Source organism: Syngnathus leptorhynchus, chromosome 8 (genome assembly GCF_054491065.1).
Source record: "Syngnathus leptorhynchus isolate UIUO chromosome 8, UIUO_Slep, whole genome shotgun sequence".
NCBI lineage: Eukaryota > Metazoa > Chordata > Actinopteri > Syngnathiformes > Syngnathidae > Syngnathus > Syngnathus leptorhynchus.
In genome coordinates this window covers 10,382,137-10,403,758 of record NC_141202.1, presented here as the reverse complement: position 1 = coordinate 10,403,758, position 21,622 = coordinate 10,382,137, and the positions used below count along the sequence as shown (strand labels likewise).

Here is a 21,622-nt window from a genome sequence, read left to right as displayed (position 1 = left end):
CACAAAGAATAACAGGACATTATTTAAAAAACAAATTTATTTTCTTCTTAAAAAATAATCCTCCCCACAGAGTTTCCATTACTACTATCACATAGAGAGCCAAAAGAGCATAACGCTTCCAAGTCCTTTCATTCCAAATCTATTGGGAAGTGCTATGACAAGGATTGTTCTTGATCAGTGGCTTCGATATTGCTTAGTCAGATGGTGAGGCTGCCGGCTGTCGTACATACAATCCGAAACCCACAAACCCACCCGGCCCTCTCGCTCGCCTGCCCGGCCGCCCCCTCTTGCAAGGTGCTTTGTGGCTTCAGTGAGTGAGAACTGCATCTGGTTTCAGCGGTGCAAGGAATTGCCGCGAAACTTTGTATCATTATTATCTGGAGAGGGCGGAACGGACGGCGGGAGAGTACTGGCCCCCGAAAAATTGTGACAAGGCCTGGCGAGTGGTGAGCCAAAATACATAACAGGTTAATATCATATATTTATATGTACAAATCACCTTCAACACAATGACGGGTCAGTAAAACGTCGTACAAAGGCTTTTTTTTTTGGGGGGGGGACAATACGCGAGTCCATAAATGTGATTTGAAAACCCCACAAATGCCTTTGGAGGGGGACCAAGGTGGCATTTGGACCGAAGCCTCTTTCACACAAAGACACGACATTTCGAACCCAAGGCGAGATAAATTCGCATAACTGTCTGCAGTTTCGGAGCAAGAATTTTCAATTTTTGCAGGTAGTACCAGATCTGTAAAATTGGCGGCACCTGCAGAAAAAGTGCTACTTTTTTCCAAATCACTAAAAAGTAAATCATTTGCAGATTTATTTATTTTTTTGCCACTGAAAATGAATACATCTAACAAAAAGTAAACAAATGTGAAAGGGGCTTCGGTCTCCACAGACGAGTCACAATACTCAAGTAATGATGTGGTGGTGGGGGGGGGGCAGATTTTTGTAACTACTTCACAATCGAGGCAAACAGGCAGCAAAAAAAAGTGGCTCAGATAATCCAGTTTTACAACGTGTTACATGCATTATTATCATATTTAAAAAGGCAGGGTGTATTAATAAGTGGTCGCAACTCCCTTATTCGTGCCACCCATGCACACGGAGCACCAAGGGAGATTGACTGACAAAAAAAGGCAAGGTTTCCCAAACTGAGTCTATACATTTTCTTACACTAGGGGGCGTCAATCAGTTTTGCTCCATGCATTCAACTACTGGTACAGGGGTCAGAAAGCAATACAGACATTGGCAGACTGGACCGCACTATTGTAACTCTGTGGCAGGTGTCATGGTGAGAAAAAAAAACCCAAAATAAAGGCCTTTGACAAGTTTGGGAAACACTGCGCTAAAGGATTGCGAAGCGATAAACGCGGTGATGAAGGTGACGATGACAAAGGATGAGTGTTGAGGAACAAGTGCATTTGAAGAGGGATAGTCTTGAGAGAGTGTGCTTCTGCTGTCTATGCGGTGAGGTAAGAGCTCATGTATAGCTATAGAAGTGTGCGACTTAGTGTACAAAGATGAGGCCATTTGGAAGTCATAAAAAAAAAAATCAATAAGTAAATTAAAACCAAAAGTGCCTTGTAAATCTTTAAAGAGCATACAGACAAAAATCATAAAAAACGAGCTCCCTGTTGAAGTGCCTCCTTTTTCCATTGGTTGTTTGTTCTTTTTTTTGGCTGGTTAATGATGCTGGTTCAGGTGCACGGGGTGCAAGTATCTTTGACACACCAGGGGTGGGCAACCTGCGGACCACCATTGCGGAAGAGGCAGGCAAAAAAAGTTCCCCGCCCCTGGCTCAACGCGAGGGTCCCTCTATTGTTATACTTTGCGAAGCCCTCTAAAGGCTCTAAGATATGCTACACCCGCTTAGGAAAAGTGAAAATGGCAGCCTAGACGCGCAGGCACCTACATGCTAAACGCTAAGTGCTAAAGTAGTAGCTCAAGGCGGGTTTTAAAGAAAAATATCAAATACAAGAAGAATAACATTATTTGTAAAAACGATAAAACAATGAAAGTAAGCAAAGGATACCCAATCCTTGTGATTTTGGAACACTGGCATCGGGATTGGGTTAAAGAGGCAGCATTGTGCACCGCCTACTTTCCTCCCTATTGCATACTTACTTGCGAGTGTGAAGGTAGTACACAATATTACAGACAAAAAAAACTAAAACAGTCCCGGTCGAGTAAAAACAAAGAAACAATCGCAATAATAATAATAATAATAATAATAAAAATAATATTCATAACCTTTTGAGTGCATGAGGCTGGAGAATGTTTTGAAGATCAGATCGATATGGCGGGCTGGCTGTTGATGAGTCGTGGGCAGTCACACAGGGATAAGGGAAGAGGATGAGGTGGTCGTAGTGGTGGGGAGCTGCAAGCCCACTTGGGCGGAAGGGACATGGTGTGGGGAAGTGGTGGCTGACTTGCTATGCAGCTCAGGCGAAGTACATGGTCCTCAAGGTGTCGTGGTGGATCTGGACAGCTTTAGCTAGCGCCTGGGGATCCCGACCGTTACTCTGACCCGACACGTGGCTGCCCTCCCCGCTGCAAGCACAAGAACAACGGTGGTATAAGTACTTGATATCGGCAGATGTCAACGAAGGTCTTTCATCAGAGTCGGTCGTGTTCCCAACCTGTCGTGCTCTTTGTCCACAAGATGGTAGCGGGCGCGGAAGGCCACGAGGCGGGCGTAGTAGGCCGGCGCTGGGATGGACACCGAGCGGGTGCAGCGTACGTAGGTATGGCACAACTGGTAGGTGAGGATCTGCAACTCGTCGGCCGTGAAACGATTGTCATCCCACAAGACATAATAATGCGACGGCCGGCTCGTACCCTTGATGTGGACAAAAGGCAACAAAGGAAATTGCAGGAAATGTAGAATCCCGTAAGGTTTTGTACTGAATCATCAAACTACCTGTATGCCTGCGTGGCTACACAGGTAGAAGTCAAACTCAAAGGGGTGAGTGATGCTGGTGTCCACTGTAGTGCCAGCGGGTATGTTCCCGCTTTTTCCGATCTGGTAAAACAAAACAAGAAAGACCATACTATGAATAGGAAAAGGGTGAAGATGGTGGAGTCAGGCCCGAAAAAAAAAAAAAAAAAAAAGACGCACTCTTTCAGACTTGTCGGCACAGAAGAGGCGCGTGTGATGGCGCTTCTGCACCACAATGTAGGTGATGCCAGGCTGGTAGTCCTTCTCCAGCTTGATGCAGGCGTCCCTGATGGCCAGCAGCTCATAGTGGAGAATCTGAAATAAAATATGCCAAAATATTAATATAATTTTTTTTCAATTTCATCAAAACTAGGTCATGTGAAATATATTGCTAACCAAAACAGAAACACCAGCACCACATATTTACAACTCTCTTGCGCAATTACACACATATTTACAAAAGTTGAGATTTAAGTGGTCGCTCTCTCGCTCGACCTGCGGCAGTTGGCCTTCTGGAACGCCGTCCCTGTAGAAGATGATCCTGGTGGGCTTGAAGCGGGTGGACTTGTAGAACTGGATGAGCAGCTCGCGCACCATGTAGGAAAGATCCTCGATGATCTCCTGCCGAGGCCGTTGGACCCGTACGGTGGCGCAGTAGCGGCTGGGGTGGGCGTCCATGCTGCCCACCACCTATAAGAACCAACGAGAAGAGCTTGGTCACATTAGCACCTCTTGGTGGCTAACGCCGGGAAGTAAGGGAGCAAATACTAGCACTCAAGGGCCACTTTGACTTTTTAAGAAAGATGAACCAGGTTTGTGTAACTGATGTACATGACAACAATACAAAAAATGTAGACGAGTGAAACAATATTTTACTCTAAATTGTTACTTATAATTAATGTACTGGTAATGATCACCAATTAAACTTCTAAATTAATGCAAGAAATATTGCAGGACTCTTTTCAACGTAAATGTCCGAAGCGGCGTACAGTTGTTGTTTTTTTTTTAACTTTGCCGATTGTTGATCCAGAACAATGATCTCTGTGCAAATAATATTTTTCCTCCTCCCTCCTCACGCTCCCAAACCCAACATGTGATCCATGCATCTGTCACTATCACTAGGCAACATGGCAACCAATCGCAGCTCGGCTGAAGTCAGCGGCGGCTGAGGGGTTGACGTCATCTCAATTTTTCAACGTGACTCAATGTGATGAGACATTTGCTTCCTTGTATCCCCTTACCGACACCTTCCTCGTTCCCTGTTTTTTGTTCCCCTTCGGCTTAAGAAGATGCAACCTTTTATTGGTATCCGCCCATTTTTCCATTACTGGAACATGTGAATGACAAATGTGTCCTATTACCTCGATGATTCAAACAATAAATGCCACTAAATGTCAGATTTGTCAGTTTTTCCTATGCAGACAACTTTTGCATTTCATGTCCAATAAACATGAAAATCGGAGACTATCACACCAAAAGGATCGATCATTGCCACAAATGATTTTCCGATTACATCTTTGTGTTTTGTATCAGTATCGGTGCTGTTAGCACAGTGGTAGCAAAAGGTTGACTTCAGCAACGAAAATACCACGCCGAAAAGCTAATGCTCGACTTGATACATCACGACATGGCGCTTATTAATTTCCTGCAGTACCTGTAATTTGCCACTGGGTGTCACTATCGTTCTGGTAACAACTTCCTGCTCACTTTCCGTTGATACTTACGGCAGTGATGGAGGGTTTCTTGCCGTCTCCAGCAGGAGGGTGCGTCACATCAGCTCCCAGGAAGATAACAGGCTGCTGGAACACCGCTGACCTGAAACAAGGAACATATAAGAGTTAAATATTAAGGAAATAGTTCAGCAAATAGTGGAGTTTTTCAATGTAATTAGCTTTACCTTTGGTGCGGCACCAGGATGTTATTGATGCCTCCCAGCTTGACATTAATCTTGAGGCAAAGGTTGGAGAGGGTCTGAGGGGACGTCTTGACCACGTTCTTCACCTGGACGCACTGCGTGGCCATGCCCAGCAGGGTGTCTCCCACCCGCTTCACCTCGGCTGAAAGTGGAGACAAGAAATCAATTGTACAGTTCACGTCGGGTTACAATGACATCATCCATCGTACCGTAGACGGGAGTTTTGCCGGGCAGGATGACAATGATGAGCTGTAGCCCCGAGTAGGTGTTCTTCAGGTGTCTGAACATGGGCTCCACGCTGTCCGCTCCCTGCGCGTACTTGCAGAAGCACGGCTGGCCCTGGATGGGCATGCCGGCGTCCTTGGAGATCTTGCGTAACTGGTCCGTGAAGTTCCTTAGAGGACAAAATGATCATTCATTTTCCCTCTCTTCTCATACGATCCCTCAAAGTTTGGGATCATTTCAAAGTCAAAGATGATGAAGGACATTGACAGGTATGGGCAGTGTAAATGAGGCTGAGGCTAACTTTGGCACTTACTTCAGCACCTCCTCTCTGCATTGCTTCTGCGGGGCAAAGCAGGCGATAGCCCACACTTTGATCTCGATGCCGTTGTAGAACTGCTTGCCCCGCATGTCCCACACGCCCTGATTTGGGGTGGCTATGGCGCGGTTCTGTCACGGGACACAACCCAAAACATGCTCGCCAGAGTGTTTTCAAAGTCCTGCCCCTGGTTGTTGTGGTCAAAATATTTACCCGTCCTCCGTACTGCAAGATCGGGGCTGGAAGCACTCTGCCCGTTACTTCAGCCATGTCGTCCTTCACCTTGATGCCAAATTCCTGGATGTAGGGGTCGAGGTTGAAGTTGGCGTTCTTCATCTGCAAGAGAACCAAAAGTCACGTCAGTTGGCTGTCGGAAGTGAAGTTAGCAATTCCAGCTAAGTGGTTGGACTCACCAGCCGGCTGATCTCTTCCTGCCTATCGGGCGCCGAGCGAGCAGTCGCTTTGATCATGGTGGATGTCTGATTATCCGTCAGCTTCTTGATGCATCTTTGGCCCGCCACGATGTTGCATACCTGCCGCATTTGGAGCGGAGACGTTTTTTAAATCCGCTCATGATGGGGATATCATCAGCACGTGATAGGCTTGACTCACCTCAAGGGGCAGATATGTATGCTTCTGCTCCTGCCCCACCTGCAGGCAGGGCAGGTGGGGGTATTTTAACTGCAGGTTGTACTTCTGCTTGAAGTACTGGGCAACAGTGCATTCTACGGTCTGCCCGCTTTCGAGCTGGAGGGGGAACCTGGAAGAAACATAAATCATATTTTTATTGACACACAATGTACCGGGAGGGCTCGAGAAAAAAAAAGCAAAATTTAGATCCAGCTCCTTGGACCTTGGTGAATAACGCACGTATGCCTCATGTTTGCTCCCTTTGGTGGATGACTAACAAAGATGATCTTAAAATGACCTCAGCGTCTCTTTAAATGACAATTGTGGTTGCAGTGAGACATCATCACCATTAACATCATCATCATGGCACTTACGTCTGATGGCTGGCAGGACGTCGGGTGACATTGCATACACGGTACTTCCTCTTCATTTGCCCACAGTGGGTCACTTCCACCTTGAGGCCTGGCGAAGCGGGGTATACGAGACCTGACACTACTAGATATTTACGAATTATTTGCATCGGCCGACGTTGAAAATCCCCCACCTTTGATCTCTTTGGTGAAGCGAACCCGTTGCGAATCGGTGAGGGTTTTGGGCTGCTCGTCTATGTTGCGGATGTCCAGAACTTCGCACATGAATTCGATGACAGGCTGGGCTTTGTAGAAGGCGGTGGCAGACACTGGAGGGACCCAGAGAAAATTAGTGAGGAATCCAGACCACAGCATTCTATTTTTTTTATAGGAGGGGGGGGGGCTTTTCTAAGTCAGGGTCTTATCACTCCTCACCATCGATGTTGAGCATCATCTTCCACATGGCGGGCCGCACCGACTGGTGGAAACCAAACCATACCTCCCGGCCACCGCCCAGAGGGTGGTAGTAGCCTTCAGGCGGGGAGAAGAACGAGCGGCCCACAGGAGTGTACCTAAATGGAAGTGTTGACAAAAACAATGAACCGTGTGTGTGAGCGTGAGAGAAAGAGAGAGACAGAGAGAGAAAGCGAGAGAGATATGACAGCATGAATTTATGTCATGGGAACACATGGCACATCACACATTATTTTTTTCATAGTTCCAAATTACTGGCAGGACTCATTTTTTTCCCCCCTGGAGTGTAGGAAGTTCTGCCAGAGTTCCAAATCCCTTTTGGAAGCTCTAAAGTGCATCCCTCGTATAATAACAATAGAATACAAGTTGGTCGGTTTTGATTATCAGGTTGGAATTAAAATAACAACTGGAAAAAAAGAATTCACCAGAATCGATTCTTAAAATAATCGCATACCTCATAGAGGCCAAGTGACGCATGGCCACGTCCAGGGCTTGCACCGAGTCGAGGGGCACCTGTAGCCGCCCGCTGACCAGTGTCTCCTGCAGCAGGCGCCATGACACCTTGGCCAGCCAACGAATGGACACCTTGAAGATTCGGTCCTTGCCCTCCCCTGGGATGGTAACTTCGAAATCCACCTGGAATGAAATGAATTTCCTCAATGTCTACTGTTGGAATGTAAATCAAAGCATATACAAGCAATGGTAATTTTTTTGGGAGGGCTCAATTTGGGTGGTGATGTGTTCTAGCAACACATTCAATACCTTTTCACTGCCGATGGGCAGCGCCAGCACCGTGTAGATGTTCTTCTTGCCGTCGTACACGGGTTTGCGGTCGCCAAAGAGCTGTGGCTTGAAGTGTTGCACCATGTACTCCACCACTTCCCTGCGGGGAGGTCATCAAACAAGCAGACAAAAAAAAAAAGCGTTAACACGAGCCACCCATGACGTTCCGTCAGTTCAGGCCATCTCCTTGATCGTGGCGTGGCGCTCCATTGTGACGCGAGATGGCGGATTTATCAATTGTGCGTGACGCAGCTGCCATGGTCATGGGAGGAGGCGGGGGGAGGAGAAGACAAAAAAGAAGGAATGAAAGTGGGAGGAGGCAGGAGGTCATTTTTCAATACGCCAAAAGGGGGAAGGGTGCAGGTCAAAGGACGTGATCTTTGGATAGATTCTGGGTCGCTTTTATCTCAAAACCCTTGAGTCAAGAGGCAGTGAAGCTCAAAGGCTTTCTGGACTTTTAGAGGATGGACACAAAGTTTTGCGGGGGTACGTTTGTGCCACTTTTTTTTTGTGTCATCTTGAGTTGAAAATTCTGCAGAAATTAAGACACACTGAGCAAACCTCAAATCATTTAACTCCTCCAAGTTGAGTAAGCGCTCCATTTGACCGATTTTAAATACTATAGTCGGTAATGAAACAGTTCAAATAGGCCTGGCTTGAAACACATCATCAGAATTTAGCATTGTGAGAAAAATCATTTGTTGTGGCTAAAGCAGAGAAAGACGGCTGAGATGAAAAAGGACTGTCATGAGAGCTTAAGATAAGAGAGTCAGCAGATTCCACTCTCTTGCTTTCATGTTTGTTTACTGCCACGGAAAGCACGAAGGTGACAAATCACAAACAAGACAGCTCTTTTTTTTTTTTTCCTTTAATTGATTTCATTGAGTCCGAAAAAACCAAAACAAATAGCTTCCCCTGTAAGAGAAGCAAATAATGGATCGTTTTCAAATTGTGTGTGAACTGAAGCAATTTTTTTTTCAGGTCAATGTTGGAAGACATTGGCTGCTTTACAGACACTACATCTGTCGTGGTCACTGCGACCTACCGGTTGACTCGCCGCGGGCACTTGTCCGGTTTAATGTCCACCTCGTAGTGGTAGACGTCCATCTTGGGGATCTCCACCTCGAAGTAGTTGGCCAGCAGTTTGATGGGCTTGCCCACGGTGCCCATTCCTGGCCGACGCGGGGCGTGGAACACCTGCTGCAGGGGTGGGGGGAAGACCCCCATGGGCACTGAGGACAAAATTAGTGGGAGAAAGCAAATTTGTCAGATTTTGTTTGACTGCTACTATGTTTATTGGGCCAAACTCATTTTACAAAAATTCAGGACTCACAGTAAAATCTGACACTCTAAGCAGGACCTTTCCAGGCATTCCTCAAATATGAACTTCAAATTCCCCAAAGCCATTTTTCTTCAGACATCTCCAAATTTCAGGCCTCAACGAGTTTTTTAAGCAAAATGGAATTTGGTGAGCATGTCTATCACGAGAAGACCCACAAAAAATTTCACAAAAACAGCCATTCCCAAAAATAAATGTAATCTGCCAATTAACCCTAACCCTCATTAGCTACATTCCAAAATTCAGCCCCAAAACCTAATTTTACATTGCAATATGAAATGTTCTATGTATATCTACTGTCACGTGTCAAGGATCCATGCCCAAAAGATTTTTCAAGTGGTTTGGTTATTTCCTGGCGTCCTTGTCTTTGAAAGTTGGTCCAATTGCTTTGCCATCTTGTTTTTACTAGACAGATGGGTGAGGCAAGACTGTGAAAATGTGCAGCTCTCATAACTGGATGTGGGCAGGGCACAGCGCCCAAATTTGGGGACTGCCCACCAAACACCAAACTTGAACCAAAAGAAAACCAATGTCAGTATCAATACATCTGGGGTGGGAGGTTTAGCAGTAACTCCTGCTTGCGAGGGGCCCCCGTGTCTTACCCCCTCAATTCTCCAGAGAACCCCCCCTACACACACACACACACACACACACACACGCACACACACACTCGCGCCACCGTCAACAACAAAGACCCCAGCTGCCCCGTTCCTCTCTCTGAGACGTATAAACAACACCGGGTGGCTTGACGGAGGGGAGTGCCCTCAGAAAACACGGTGTAGCCTCCCCATCCCGCCACACCCCCTCGGCATTCCCAGCCTCACCATGGAGACGCCACAGCAACACGGCATTGTCATGGATATCAGAAGACCTGTGCGTGAGGGAGGTTGGGGGCGCCTGTTGGATGGGAGGAGGAGCCGAGACCTTGGCCTCTTGGGTCCTGTAGGGAGCATGTTCCCACATCAGGCCAACCTGGAAAGGCCCTTCTTTAAATAGCTCCAAGGGATTTCCTCAAGGTAAAACTTACATGACACATTGCGTGTGTGTGTGTGTGTGTGTGTGTGTGTGTGTGTGTCTGTGTGTGTCTGTGTGTAAAGTAATGCCCTTGCATGTGGGCAAGGAGAGCGATCCCTTTTACATGGATTGTCTGCTTATGACAAAACTAAAATTTATTTCTCTTTATCCTCAAATGATACCCTTCCAATAAACCACCCCAACTCACAGTGAAATGCCACAAAGTTTCCAATTTTCAATATTTCCAAAACTGAATTGAAGATTTGACCGAAAATCTTCATTCGCAGGCAGAGATAGTCGTGAGGGCTCTCGGTATTATGCAAATTAGCCACACTGTTGCATCACAATCCATAAAATTTCAGAGAGCCTTGCTTACAGACATGTTTTTAGAAATAACCAGACAAAAGCTTTACTTGGTAGTTTAATTTCACACTTGGTAGGTGGGAAGACAACCCAGAAAGCCAAATATTTCTATTTATAGCAAGTCAAGTCCATTTTACACAAAATGTTCACTTTAAAACTAATCATGACAAGGGCCAGCGTAACACTGGGTCAGATGCCTTAATTTACATTTGTGACTCAAAACTTAGATCTCAAATCCTCATTCGTCAATGATGTGTGCCATTAATACATTCAAGCTCCCCCAAAACACCAACGAAATGTTTTGACAATAAAGCATCCATTAAAGAAACAGTGTCCTGCTTTGTTTTTGAAAACACAGTGATAAAATACGAAAATAGAATGTAGACATATACACTATTTGTGCATTTTGATAATTCAATGGAGATTGTGTCACTCCTGGTGTGCACACCATGGCTACTAGGGAGTAGTACAACACACACAGGATAAAAATACACACAAAAAAACACAAGCTAAACTAGGATGCAGTAATAGGTTGCTTTCTGCAGAAGAAAATATGCCTCCGAGTATTGTACTATTCTACGATTGCATCGTGCACTGAGCCAGTGAACTTTCATAAGGCATAATTGTGTGTTTTGCTTAAATACACAACACATAATCGTCATGATTTTAAGTTTGATTTTAAGGTAAACCTGGACTTCTATTTCTATTGGATTGCTGAAAATTAAACATCTACATTTAGGGTTCTCATTTGCCACAATTAATTAAAAAGGACTGCACTTGACTATACTGCCACTAGAATGTAACCTACCGGCCAATAATGCTCCGATTAGATTTTTTGTCTTGAACTCTCTAAATAATTGACCACTACCTAAAACACTATAATCAAATGCGCTTTTGAATCATCATACTCCACACACACACGCACACACACATATACACACACACACACACACACACACACACACACACACACACACAATAGGCAACTTCACAAATACTGAGGTGGGGCCCCTAGAGAGGCTCCCTACCCATAAATGAACCTATAACCAAGCCGTATAATACATATGCAGTCATATGTCTGGAACTCGAAATTATTAAAGATCAAATACTAAGTGAGAATCAGAAAACTGTCAATGATGGGAGAGGAGGGCAGTCAGGGCTACTCGCATAGCTCAGCCAGATGCTGCCGGTGGAAGGCGGGCTTCATTCCCACGACCTCCGGGGCCGCCCCCACCCCAGCGGATGGTCAACACCGTTTAAGAAGCGATAAATGGGAAGAAATTCCCTTAAGAGTCCCTCCTTCCTTGTGTCTCCCTTCACGCGGTTGTTATCAATCAACTAGCCGGGGCCAGGCGACCATAGCTTGCCTTTTTCTTCCACAGACATTGATCCAATAGTTTTTTTTAAACGAATATTTTTTTAAAATATACATACCAGCGCCAGACGGTCCCGGCTCCATCCCATTCACTTAGCTGCGCGGGTACAAACTAGCTAATCCAGGGTGGTGTGGCCGAACCACCGGCCCCTTCAGGTTGGAAGGCAGCCCCCTCCTCTCGCCGTGATGTCTTCGTCCCTCCTCGGTGTGTTGGACCCCCTGCTCTGAGCTACCCCTGCTCCCCTAAAAAGCCCCACCAGATGAGTTATGAGCTTTCCCCCCCCCCCCCAAAAAAAAAAAAAAACAGAGGGGCAATAACTGCCCGCCGGTCCGGTGTTCGACCCCCTCTTGTCTCCGGCTGCCGTTTGTCGCTACGGCGTCGCTTCCCACCAACCCACCTCGGGATTGAGCCGAGGGTCCGCGGCGCTGGGATGCCTCGAGCGGTGTGTTGTGGCTCTTCCCCGCCGAACAAAAAAGGCCACCCCCCTAAGTCCCCCACCACCCCAAAAAAATTAAAAAAAAAAGAAAGAAAGAAAATCTCAAACTTCTTCTCTGCCATCAAAACTGCTGGAGAACTTACTGACGTACCCTGGTGGTAGAAAAAGAAATTGCATTGCAGGTTCACCCGAAGTAACCCGTTTTTTAAATTGTACGTAAATTACGTTTGCGTAAACTGCGTTAATGGGAACGTAACGTAGTCCAAATTTCAATTTAATGGCAATCGGACAAAAGCCAATCAATAAATAATCATTTTCACCATTATTCATCATTTATCCATCAATCTAGATAAGAAACAAATCCGGGGGAAATGTAAAATACAAACGTACGTTAGGATAAGTGCTTCAGATAGTCTTGATAAATTTAAGGGCGACAGCACGTGTGAAAAAACTTTGAAAAACTAAACAATAATTAAAATTGAGCTAAAAGTAAAATATGCACCAACAAAAACACAAACACCTTTTTGGAAAAAGTAATTTTTGACGGGGTTTTCTTGTTATAGTTTTTTCAAGTCAGTTTGTATTGTAGCGTAAACTGTCAGTTTTCTTAAATCATGCATTTTTATGCGATTAATTAATATTTCCACTCACAATATCGATAAAAATGATCCTCCTACGTGACAGGAAGTCGGGTGACGTCACCTTGTCCAATACGGAAGTGGTCGTCATCGTAAAAACGGTGAGTTGGAAGCCTGGCAAAATCATTGGGAAATCTCGTCATTTTCTAATTACAATCGCTATATCGTCTCTAGTTTGGGTGAATGTCGAAGTCTACAGCAAAAGAAGCATTTTTGACAACATTTTGTGTTGCCGTTGTTCAAGCAATTAGCCGCGATTGAGCGCATGTTTCGTGAAACATTGCAGCGGGATGACATTTCACTGGAAAATTCTACCACTCAAATTCCATTACCGTTAGAAAGAGTTTTGCTAATTTCTATTTGTTTGTGGGCATTTTCCCCTTCTTCCCCACCCCCCAACTCCCTCGCAGCCGAACATGTCGTGGATAAAGGAAGGCGAATTAAACCTGCTCGAGAAAATTTCAGCCAATATCCTCAAGGTATGCTTGGAAAAAAAATTATCTTCTTGGATTGCGCTATTGATGCAGAATGCATTCAAAATATCCATTATGATGTAAAGTATTTGTTGCAAAGGTAAATAAATCGAAACTTTTGGTGCAAAGCTTGTATATTCTGAGACTAGGCAGTCTTTTGCAAAAATGTAATTTTGTAACAAGTGACCCTGTGCTCTTTTCCCTTCAAGGCGGGCCCCATGCCCAAACACGTGGCCTTCATCATGGACGGCAACCGTCGCTTTGCACGCAGGAAGAACATGGAGCGCCAGGAAGGACACATGCAGGGCTTCAACAAGTTGGCAGAGGTGAGCAATGCTGACATATGTGAGTGAAGAATTGTTGTCATGTGAACAGTCCTCGCTTGTCTTCCAGACACTTCGCTGGTGTAAGCATCTGAACATACAGGAAGTGACCGTGTATGCCTTCAGCATTGAGAACTTCAAGCGCACCAAGGACGAAGTAGACGGCCTGATGGAACTGGCCAAACAGAAATTTGAAAGACTTTTGGATGAACGGTGAGTTAGCTCTGCAGCAGCAGAATATTTATATAGTCATATAAAGTCAAAAAAGATACAACTGGTTTATGAAGCAAATTTAAAGCTTCAGTTTTCCATCACTACAAAATAGTCCACACACAGTCTGTGTTGATGCTCCATTTGTATTGAAGAGTCGGTTCTTTGTAAGGTTTATAATGACGGAAAAATCTGTACTAATTTCCATTAGCCTATTAATGGTGTTTTGCAATGTATGTTAGCGTTGAGCTAGCAGTTTGGTCTAAACTAAGCCATCCCGTCTGGATTTGAAATGAGGAAATGAAGATGAGCATGCAGCATGTGATGTTTTTTTTTTTTTTCTCAATGAATCAGTGAGTGCTGCTCGTGCTTTATGAATGTGACGCTGTGTCTTTTGATGTTTTTTCAACCACAGGGAGAATCTGGAGAAGCATGGAGTTTGCATCCGGGTGCTTGGCGACTTGAATCTGCTGCCGTTGGACCTCCAGCAACTCATCGCCAAAGCCGTGCTCGCCACACGAGCTCACAACAAGTACGCTGTTGTCTCCCTTCATTAAGTCTTTTTTAATTGAGAAAAAGGTTTTGAAACAATTGTATTTTATTTTTTTTTTCCCCACAGGTGCTTCTTGAATGTGTGTTTCGCCTACACGTCACGATATGAAATGACCAACGCGGTGAGAGAGATGGCTTGGGGGGTGGAGCAAGGACTGATTCAAGCCAGGTAATGTGCGCACTTTGAAACGTCAACTTTTACGGGACTCAAGTGAACGCGTTTGTGTATGTTAGCGACGTGTCCGAGGCGCTGCTGAGCGAATGTCTGTACAGCAACAATTCTCCCAATCCTGACCTGCTCATCAGAACCTCGGGCGAAGTGCGCCTCAGTGACTTCCTACTCTGGCAGGTGACGATGACAAAGACTTTTCATTCATTTTTATTATCTTGAGAATTGATTTATTTTTCTATTAACCCCCCCTTCCCTCTTCCTACTCAGACATCCCACACATGTTTAGTGTTCCAGTCGGTGCTGTGGCCCGAGTATTCCTTCTGGAATTTATGTGAAGCCATTCTCCAGTATCAAGTCAACCACAAATCAATTCAGGTGAGGCTTTGTTTTTTTTTTTTTTCTTCACAATTGTGTCCGATTCACAATACTGTACCTAAAATGTTCACATTCCAGAACGCACGAGACATCCACCGAGCGCACGAGGCGTTGCAGCAGCTGGAGGCGGACCGCGCCTCAGCCTGCTCCGCCGAGTACCTGCACCGCCACGGCAACGGCAAACCCGCCGACGCCATCCGCAGGCAGGAGGTGTTGTCACACTACGCCGCTCAACGCCAAGAGCGAGTTCGTCACTTCCTGGAGGCGCTCGCGCACAAGCGGGACTCTTTCTATACTGACTTGTGTAGCGATGTGGCAGCGTAAGAGCGCCTCCTTGTGCACCTCCACCTCTTCTTACAAGGGCTTCTTCTGCTCGGTGTCCAGAAGGGGGTGACATCAACCCCTATGGGGCTTTAGAGTTATTGGCATATTTATAAATGAAGATTCAAATGAAAAAAAAATAAACAGCTAAAACGCGTCTGGTCAAAATGTAGTTGAAGATGTTAATTGTCGTTGAATGCATGCTATGGTTTGTGGAATGAGCGCTGTGCCGTTGTAATTCGGTTGATCGTGATGTTGGTGACATAACTAAATTTTGACCACTTTTATCAAGAAAGATTAAAATAATTATTGATTGTCAAGCTATAGGTTTTGGTTCTTATCGTTTCAGGCAGGATTTGTTGTTAATATTGGATGGTGAAATTTTATGAATTGCTCAGTTGATCTTGATATTTGTGTTTATATTCGGATATTTGCTGCTTTTATTTCATTTGTTCGATTTAATTGTTTAAATCTATTTTCTAGCTGCGAATTCACTAACTGCAATACGTTGCATTACTGTGACACTAGCACGACCCCTTGTGGAGCTGGTCAGTACGTCCAACGAGATCCTCGAAGATCCTCCCCCTCCCATGTTTTGCTTTCGACACAAAAAGGGAGGGCACCCGTAGCCATGTGACACATCGACATCCAATGACAGCCGGTGCTATGTCCAACTGGTTCAAACTGGTTTGGCTCTTATATTTCATGGTATAAACTAGAAAAACATTGCTTTGCCATATACGTACGCCAATTCAAGCAGCTCCCTTGTCTGCAGAGCACATAAACCCCCTTGTGAGAAGGACAAAAACAATTTCACACATTTTTTTTTTTTGCAATTTTTGTCTGCGACAACATGGCAAAAGCAAAGGTAAGATTTTTTTTTTTTTTACTCGCCCACAGAAAGGACTATGTTGTTTTCCGTTTTTGCATATTTTATTTTAGAGTGAAGGTTATGTGAGGTTGTCCTCTTTCGTTTGTGGAAACGTCATCGCCATGACAGCCAGCCGTGGCGCGCATACTGCGCAAACCTGCAGCCTGCTGCAAATAAACGTCGATATAAATCAGGCAAAAAATAATTTACCAATTTGCATGTGAATAATAACTCTATTTGTGTTGTATTTACGTTTTTGTTTTGGGTTTTTTCTCTTTTTTTTTACTATTCGTTAAAAAATTGACAACTTTTAGTATAATTTGTGCGCCAAATTGCACGCAAATATGTGCGATGTGTTGACGTTTACTTAAACCTGACAGTTAACTGTCCATCAAAATGTATGTTTTGAGCGCGGAGATAGTGATGGGGGAGGGGAGGCGATGTGACGTCTTATTTTTTTTTTCCCACCCCATGCGCTCTTAGTTTGTTTTTGCTAAGCGTTGTAATTTTTTAAAGCGAGAAAAATTACACAATTGCATCAAAACGTACATGTTGATATGTGTTTTGTATTCGAATGACGTATTGTTGTTGATGCTGAGCCTCAGGAGCAGCCATTGGGCAGTTTGATACGAATCGAGTCACTTCCGGAAGTTTTGGGTGGGGTAGTTGGTTTTAAAACTGCATCTTTTCTCGTTGCTTTGAATTTGAATTAGTTTGCAACCCTTCGATGTGGTAATTGTGCAAAAATTCTGAAGTTTTTTCCTTTTGTGCGGCCGTAATTTCGACAGTTTCTCTCCGCGGTGCGCTCTTCTACTTGCGCCTACATGCAGGGGGCGGGGGGGGAAACAAAGGGAACTGTCATGGCGCCAACGCGTTGTCATAACAACCCGTCCCGCCCCCTCTTTATTTGAATTCAAATATGAGCGGGAAGGTCAAAAGCATCACCGTTCTTTAACATTTTCAGGAAAACACTTTGACTAGATGCAATTATTATAATGTGAACCTAATTTTAATGGAAATTGTGACAATACAGTTAAAATAACACTGGCTATTAGGATAATAAACTGTTTGAACTGTAGCAATTACATGTTAATTATGATATTTAATGAATACGTTTCTTGTTTACCCCTCCCACCCAGCAGTCAAGTGGGACAATTGAGGTTTGTTACGTTTTTATTTCATATAAAGACATCTTTTTCTAAATGAGAATCGCTACTTTAAGGTTACATTTTTGCATTCTTTCACCCCACAGAGACGGTGTTCCCCACGTCTGTTATTGGTGAGTTGCAGTCATTCGAACAACAGACATTTGAATGATTTTCTCCTATTTTATTTTTATTGTTCTTTCTGTTGTCTGTCTTATAGCCATACAGGCATTTATTCATATTATATATACTAAGCACTGAGACTCAACAATGATAAGAATACCAAGATAATGAAATCAGTTCTCGTTACAAACTGACAAGAAATTTGTATTGGGTAATTCGACTCGCTGTTTTAAAAGAGGGATCTTGCTCTGAATGTTCTGAGCTTCTGTTTACATGCCAACAGCTGATATGAAACTTAAGGCCTGATCAAACACATATATATATATGTATATATATTCATTCATTCAATATTTGCATTATTAGGATTAATTGTTTTACCTCTAGGCTGGATTTTTGAGATCCATTAATAAAAATGTACATACATATGAATGGTATTTCAAGTCAAGTAGTTGAATGGTATTTACCCGAGTCCTAAAACAACCTGTACAAATGATTATCATCCAGCAGAAACCCAAACCCGCTCCAGTGGAAGTCAAGAAGAAAGCTACCACCAAGGTATCGATCCCACCAATTTTTCGCCCCTTTTCAATATTTAAAATGCTTGACTGTGAGTTACTAATGACAAATTGTTGTGTTGTAGAAGGGATCCAAAGCAAAAAAGACCAAGGCAGAGAACGGCAGCGCCAAGGCTGAGGTATTGATGATTGCTAATTCAATCTGTCGAGAATATAAAGTCTTTAATAAATTGTGCCCCGCAGGAACCCAAGGCCGACGCCGCGGAATCCAAATGAGTTGACGTCAACGTACTCGCTATACCTACTTCTCACCCTTGTCCCCTTCCCCCCCCCTTTCCTGTGTACTTGGTGATTGTACAGTTTGAAATAAGTATTTTTTACCAAGTTTTATATTACAAATGTCCGTTATTAGGTTTGCCATGCACTTGATGTAACACATGGTGTTTACACAAAGCTCACTCATATCTATTTTGGAATTTCTTACACCCTCCACCCATTGTTTGTACCTCATAGCTATCCGTCTCGCTTTGTGTCCTTTCAGTCTTTTGTTTTTATTTTTTTTAACTGCTGAATATTAGATCTACATTGTTTCAAACATGAGGCAGCTATTAAAAGAAAAAAACAGTCACAACTTAACAAATGTTTTTGAAACACTGTATCCAGTATTGTTCAACAGATCTGCCGTCCTCCTCAGGACAATTGAAAACACCCAATGAAGAAACTTCATCATTAGCCAGTGCTTCTCAATTATTTTCTGTTATGCCCCACTAGGAAGAAGAAAATACGCCCCCCCCCCCCCACACTCCTGTCAGTGACTATAAATATTAATCTTTTGTCTATTGTAATAAGTACACCTCTGCATATTGTATCTTAATTAACATATTTCCTGGGGTCACACACGCCCCCAACATCGCAACGCGCCTACCACGGGAGCCCGCCCCACTATTTGAGAAGCACTGCCATAAGCTATGTTGATGACTCCGATGGTTAATCTAAATGTTACTGAAATAAAACATTTTTAAAAAGCTCTTAACCCCCTTTGTATTTCCATTCTCCTTTGCGCCAACAGAGGCCCGTGTCTTACCATTTTTGATAAGACACGTGTTGTTCTCGTTTTGGCCACTGGATGGAGCTCTCAATTTGTCAGATTGGGGGAATTGGGTCAAATATGACACATATGACATAAAACAATCACGTTGCCAACACTTAAGACTTTTGCCCTTTTTGTGTACTTTACCGCACCCGTAGTGATAAGCAGAGGGAACAATACACGATGACAATGTACACGTGTATGTATAGAAAGACGTGGCAGTGTAGCAGTTAACACCGTTTGTCAAATCAAGGACATATCCATAGAAGTGAAATAATAATGGTTCAAATTCAAAATATTTTTTAAACTGTTGCCAAAAACGCTCATCGTCCTGCAATATTTCCTTAAAAAAATAAATGGCTTGCAGATGATTGGATTAAAAAGTCCAAGTCTTTATTTTTTAATGTGGAACAGCTCAGTGGCATAGTAGTAGTGTCCGCCCTCAGACTGGAAGGTTGTGGGTTCAAATCCCGGCCGGGTCATACCAAAGACTATAAAAAATGGGACTCATTGCCTCCCTGCTTGGCATTAAGGGTTGGAATTGGGGGGTTGGATCATCAAATGATTCCCGAGCAAATTTCCCCACACCCAGATGTGTGCGGGACGATGATCATCTGGACTTTAAACACGTTTGGATGACCGCAGTGCGTGCCTAGTCAACTACATTATATATTTTTTTTAATTCAACGAGCTTCACCTGTTTGTCTCCACTTTTATTGAGTCACTTTCACAATGTTGTTTAAGGGTCACTATGTACAATATGCCATGTGAATGTTGCAAATGGCAAAACCTTGGGTTTGCATTGCAGCCTATGGAAGGAGACAAAATGTTCCAGTACATAGAACACACATGTACGTGAGGGGAAGGGAGGGGGTAGTAGTGGACGAGCTCATTTCTTCAAACAAGAGGGGTGTACTTACTGCAAGTATATGGCGACTCCTGGTGTTTGGTGTCCCACCTCCCCTGTTCAACATATAGAACACATACATCCGGCCCAGAAAACTCAATGCCCTCTCGCTGTAACGCTTCCACAAGGTTTTCCTGCCTTTCCTGCATCCCAATAAAAGTGACAGCCAAGAATAATCTCTGGTAAGAAAAAATATTCGGTTAATTAAATATTGCAGACAAAGGTGTGGGGGGGGATTATTTTGGGTGTCAATGCTTAATTGCCCCATTCACGGTCAAGATCTTCAATCGATTGTTTTAATTGTAACTTCAATCAATCAAGTTGAGCCAACTGTATGTTTTTGTTGCATTAAAAATGTCAAGAATGTGCGTTTCTTTGCTAGGAAACTTGCATAAAAGTGGTTCCAGCGGGGCTTGAGCCAAATACATTCATGTTAAACTCTTAAAAGTCATCAAATACGTAATTAAACCTGGGTCATGTACGTTTATTTAATTGTTAGCGAGTTCTGAAAATGCGTTGAAAGTTTATGTTAATTATAATTTTGGGTGTTTCTTAATTTGAACAGAATGGGAAACTGCTGCTGTGTCTTAAATTGTCTACGTGTAAAATTAGACGACTCTGACCAAGTTTTCTAGGTACTTTTATAGTTCTTTTTCTATTTGATGTTATTTTATGCAACCCAAAATATATGTTTTTTGTTATTAATTTGCACAATTGTAAGCAAGCATTGACCACATCTGCACTAGTCTGAGGTTTTTGAAACTGTTTTGAATAATTCACAGTGACTCTTGTAGAACTTTTTTAATTTCTATTTTAGAAGCCTTACATTTGAACCAATCTGCTCAAACTGTATGAGTTCATGTCTTGTTTATGTATAAAGAAAAAGAAACTTATTGGCTCCAGTTCTTGCTTTTTTTATATTTGGGAATTTCTACTTCATATAGTGTGAATAATTTACAAAACTACAACTGTAATTTCACAGAAGGCTAGAATGTTAATCATGTGTTAGCATAGCCCTCAGCGTCCTAGATATTTACTTCAACACGCATCCAAAGCTTGAGCCGGAATTCCCCACTCCCCTTCTTGTCTCAAATGCATCACTATGCCACTAGTGTACAGTATGAACAGGCTGCTTTGTGATGTAACCATGGTGATAGACATCCAGCTGCAGCGTTTATGATTAGACCTGTCAGTCGCTCAGGTTGTATGTACCGCCACCTAACACCCCCCCCAACACACACACACACACACACACACTGGACCACTCATCTACTACAGTGTGAGAAAGAGAGGGGAGGCTGCAAAAGGCGAGAGTGAAAAGGCGGGACTTGGACTGACAATGAAGAGATTTCATTGGCTGTCCGGTTTAGAGTACACGATGTACCCTGTGTATGTTAATGTCTGACTCTAGATGATGCTAATGGATGCAAACAGCCTACAACCGTGATAATAATAATCAATTCATTCTCTGAATGGCTTATATTGTTCCATAATAGCTGCGTGACAGTGTCAGTCCAGTCAACTGAACATGGTAAATGTTCATCTTTTTACGACGGATTTGTTCTGACTGTCATATGAATGTGAAAGAGGCTCCTTTGTTTGTGTACTTCAGGTAGAAAATTGCAAGACTGCTTCCCAGGTGACTCAGTAGGGCTGTGTGCCAGAAGCTCAGAGTAGGAACCACTCCTTTCTAAAAAGTAAATCAATACAGATTTATAATAGTGATTTATTTCAAGTAAATC

At 43.6% G+C, this 21,622-nt stretch overlaps 2 protein-coding genes across 8 annotated transcripts; one reads left to right on the top strand and one right to left on the bottom strand.

The window, feature by feature from the left end:
• Positions 1-19: 19 nt before the first annotated feature.
• ago1 (argonaute RISC component 1) lies at positions 20-11,956 on the bottom strand. 4 transcript variants are annotated; one of them, XM_085917678.1, is made up of 19 exons: positions 11,788-11,956; positions 8,683-8,869; positions 7,617-7,737; positions 7,309-7,490; positions 6,816-6,952; positions 6,575-6,709; positions 6,405-6,525; positions 6,013-6,160; positions 5,814-5,933; positions 5,614-5,736; positions 5,398-5,531; positions 5,069-5,253; positions 4,842-5,001; positions 4,669-4,759; positions 3,440-3,634; positions 3,125-3,259; positions 2,927-3,028; positions 2,646-2,845; positions 20-2,556 (listed from the first exon to the last, which is right to left on the bottom strand). In XM_085917678.1, exons 1-19 carry the CDS (start codon positions 11,810-11,812, stop codon positions 2,448-2,450), a joined length of 2,610 nt encoding a protein of 869 aa, XP_085773804.1. In that variant the 5' UTR covers positions 11,813-11,956; the 3' UTR covers positions 20-2,447. The 4 variants fall into 4 exon arrangements, with proteins under 4 accessions (XP_085773804.1, XP_085773805.1, XP_085773806.1 ...); XM_085917679.1 differs by having other exon boundaries at positions 6,405-6,522; XM_085917680.1 differs by having other exon boundaries at positions 6,405-6,516.
• An 887-nt stretch (positions 11,957-12,843) lies between these two features.
• On the top strand, positions 12,844-18,908 carry dhdds (dehydrodolichyl diphosphate synthase). Of its 4 annotated transcripts, none has more exons than XM_085917688.1 (14): positions 12,844-12,904; positions 13,214-13,282; positions 13,486-13,602; positions 13,670-13,812; positions 14,225-14,341; positions 14,429-14,530; positions 14,596-14,710; positions 14,801-14,908; positions 14,987-16,097; positions 17,243-17,260; positions 17,353-17,379; positions 17,876-17,923; positions 18,009-18,062; positions 18,127-18,908. In XM_085917688.1, exons 2-9 carry the CDS (start codon positions 13,220-13,222, stop codon positions 15,230-15,232), a joined length of 1,011 nt encoding a protein of 336 aa, XP_085773814.1. In that variant the 5' UTR covers positions 12,844-12,904; positions 13,214-13,219; the 3' UTR covers positions 15,233-16,097; positions 17,243-17,260; positions 17,353-17,379; positions 17,876-17,923; positions 18,009-18,062; positions 18,127-18,908. The 4 variants fall into 4 exon arrangements, with proteins under 4 accessions (XP_085773814.1, XP_085773812.1, XP_085773815.1 ...); XM_085917686.1 differs by having other exon boundaries at positions 17,873-17,923; XM_085917689.1 differs by having other exon boundaries at positions 17,240-17,260.
• Positions 18,909-21,622: the final 2,714 nt, after the last annotated feature.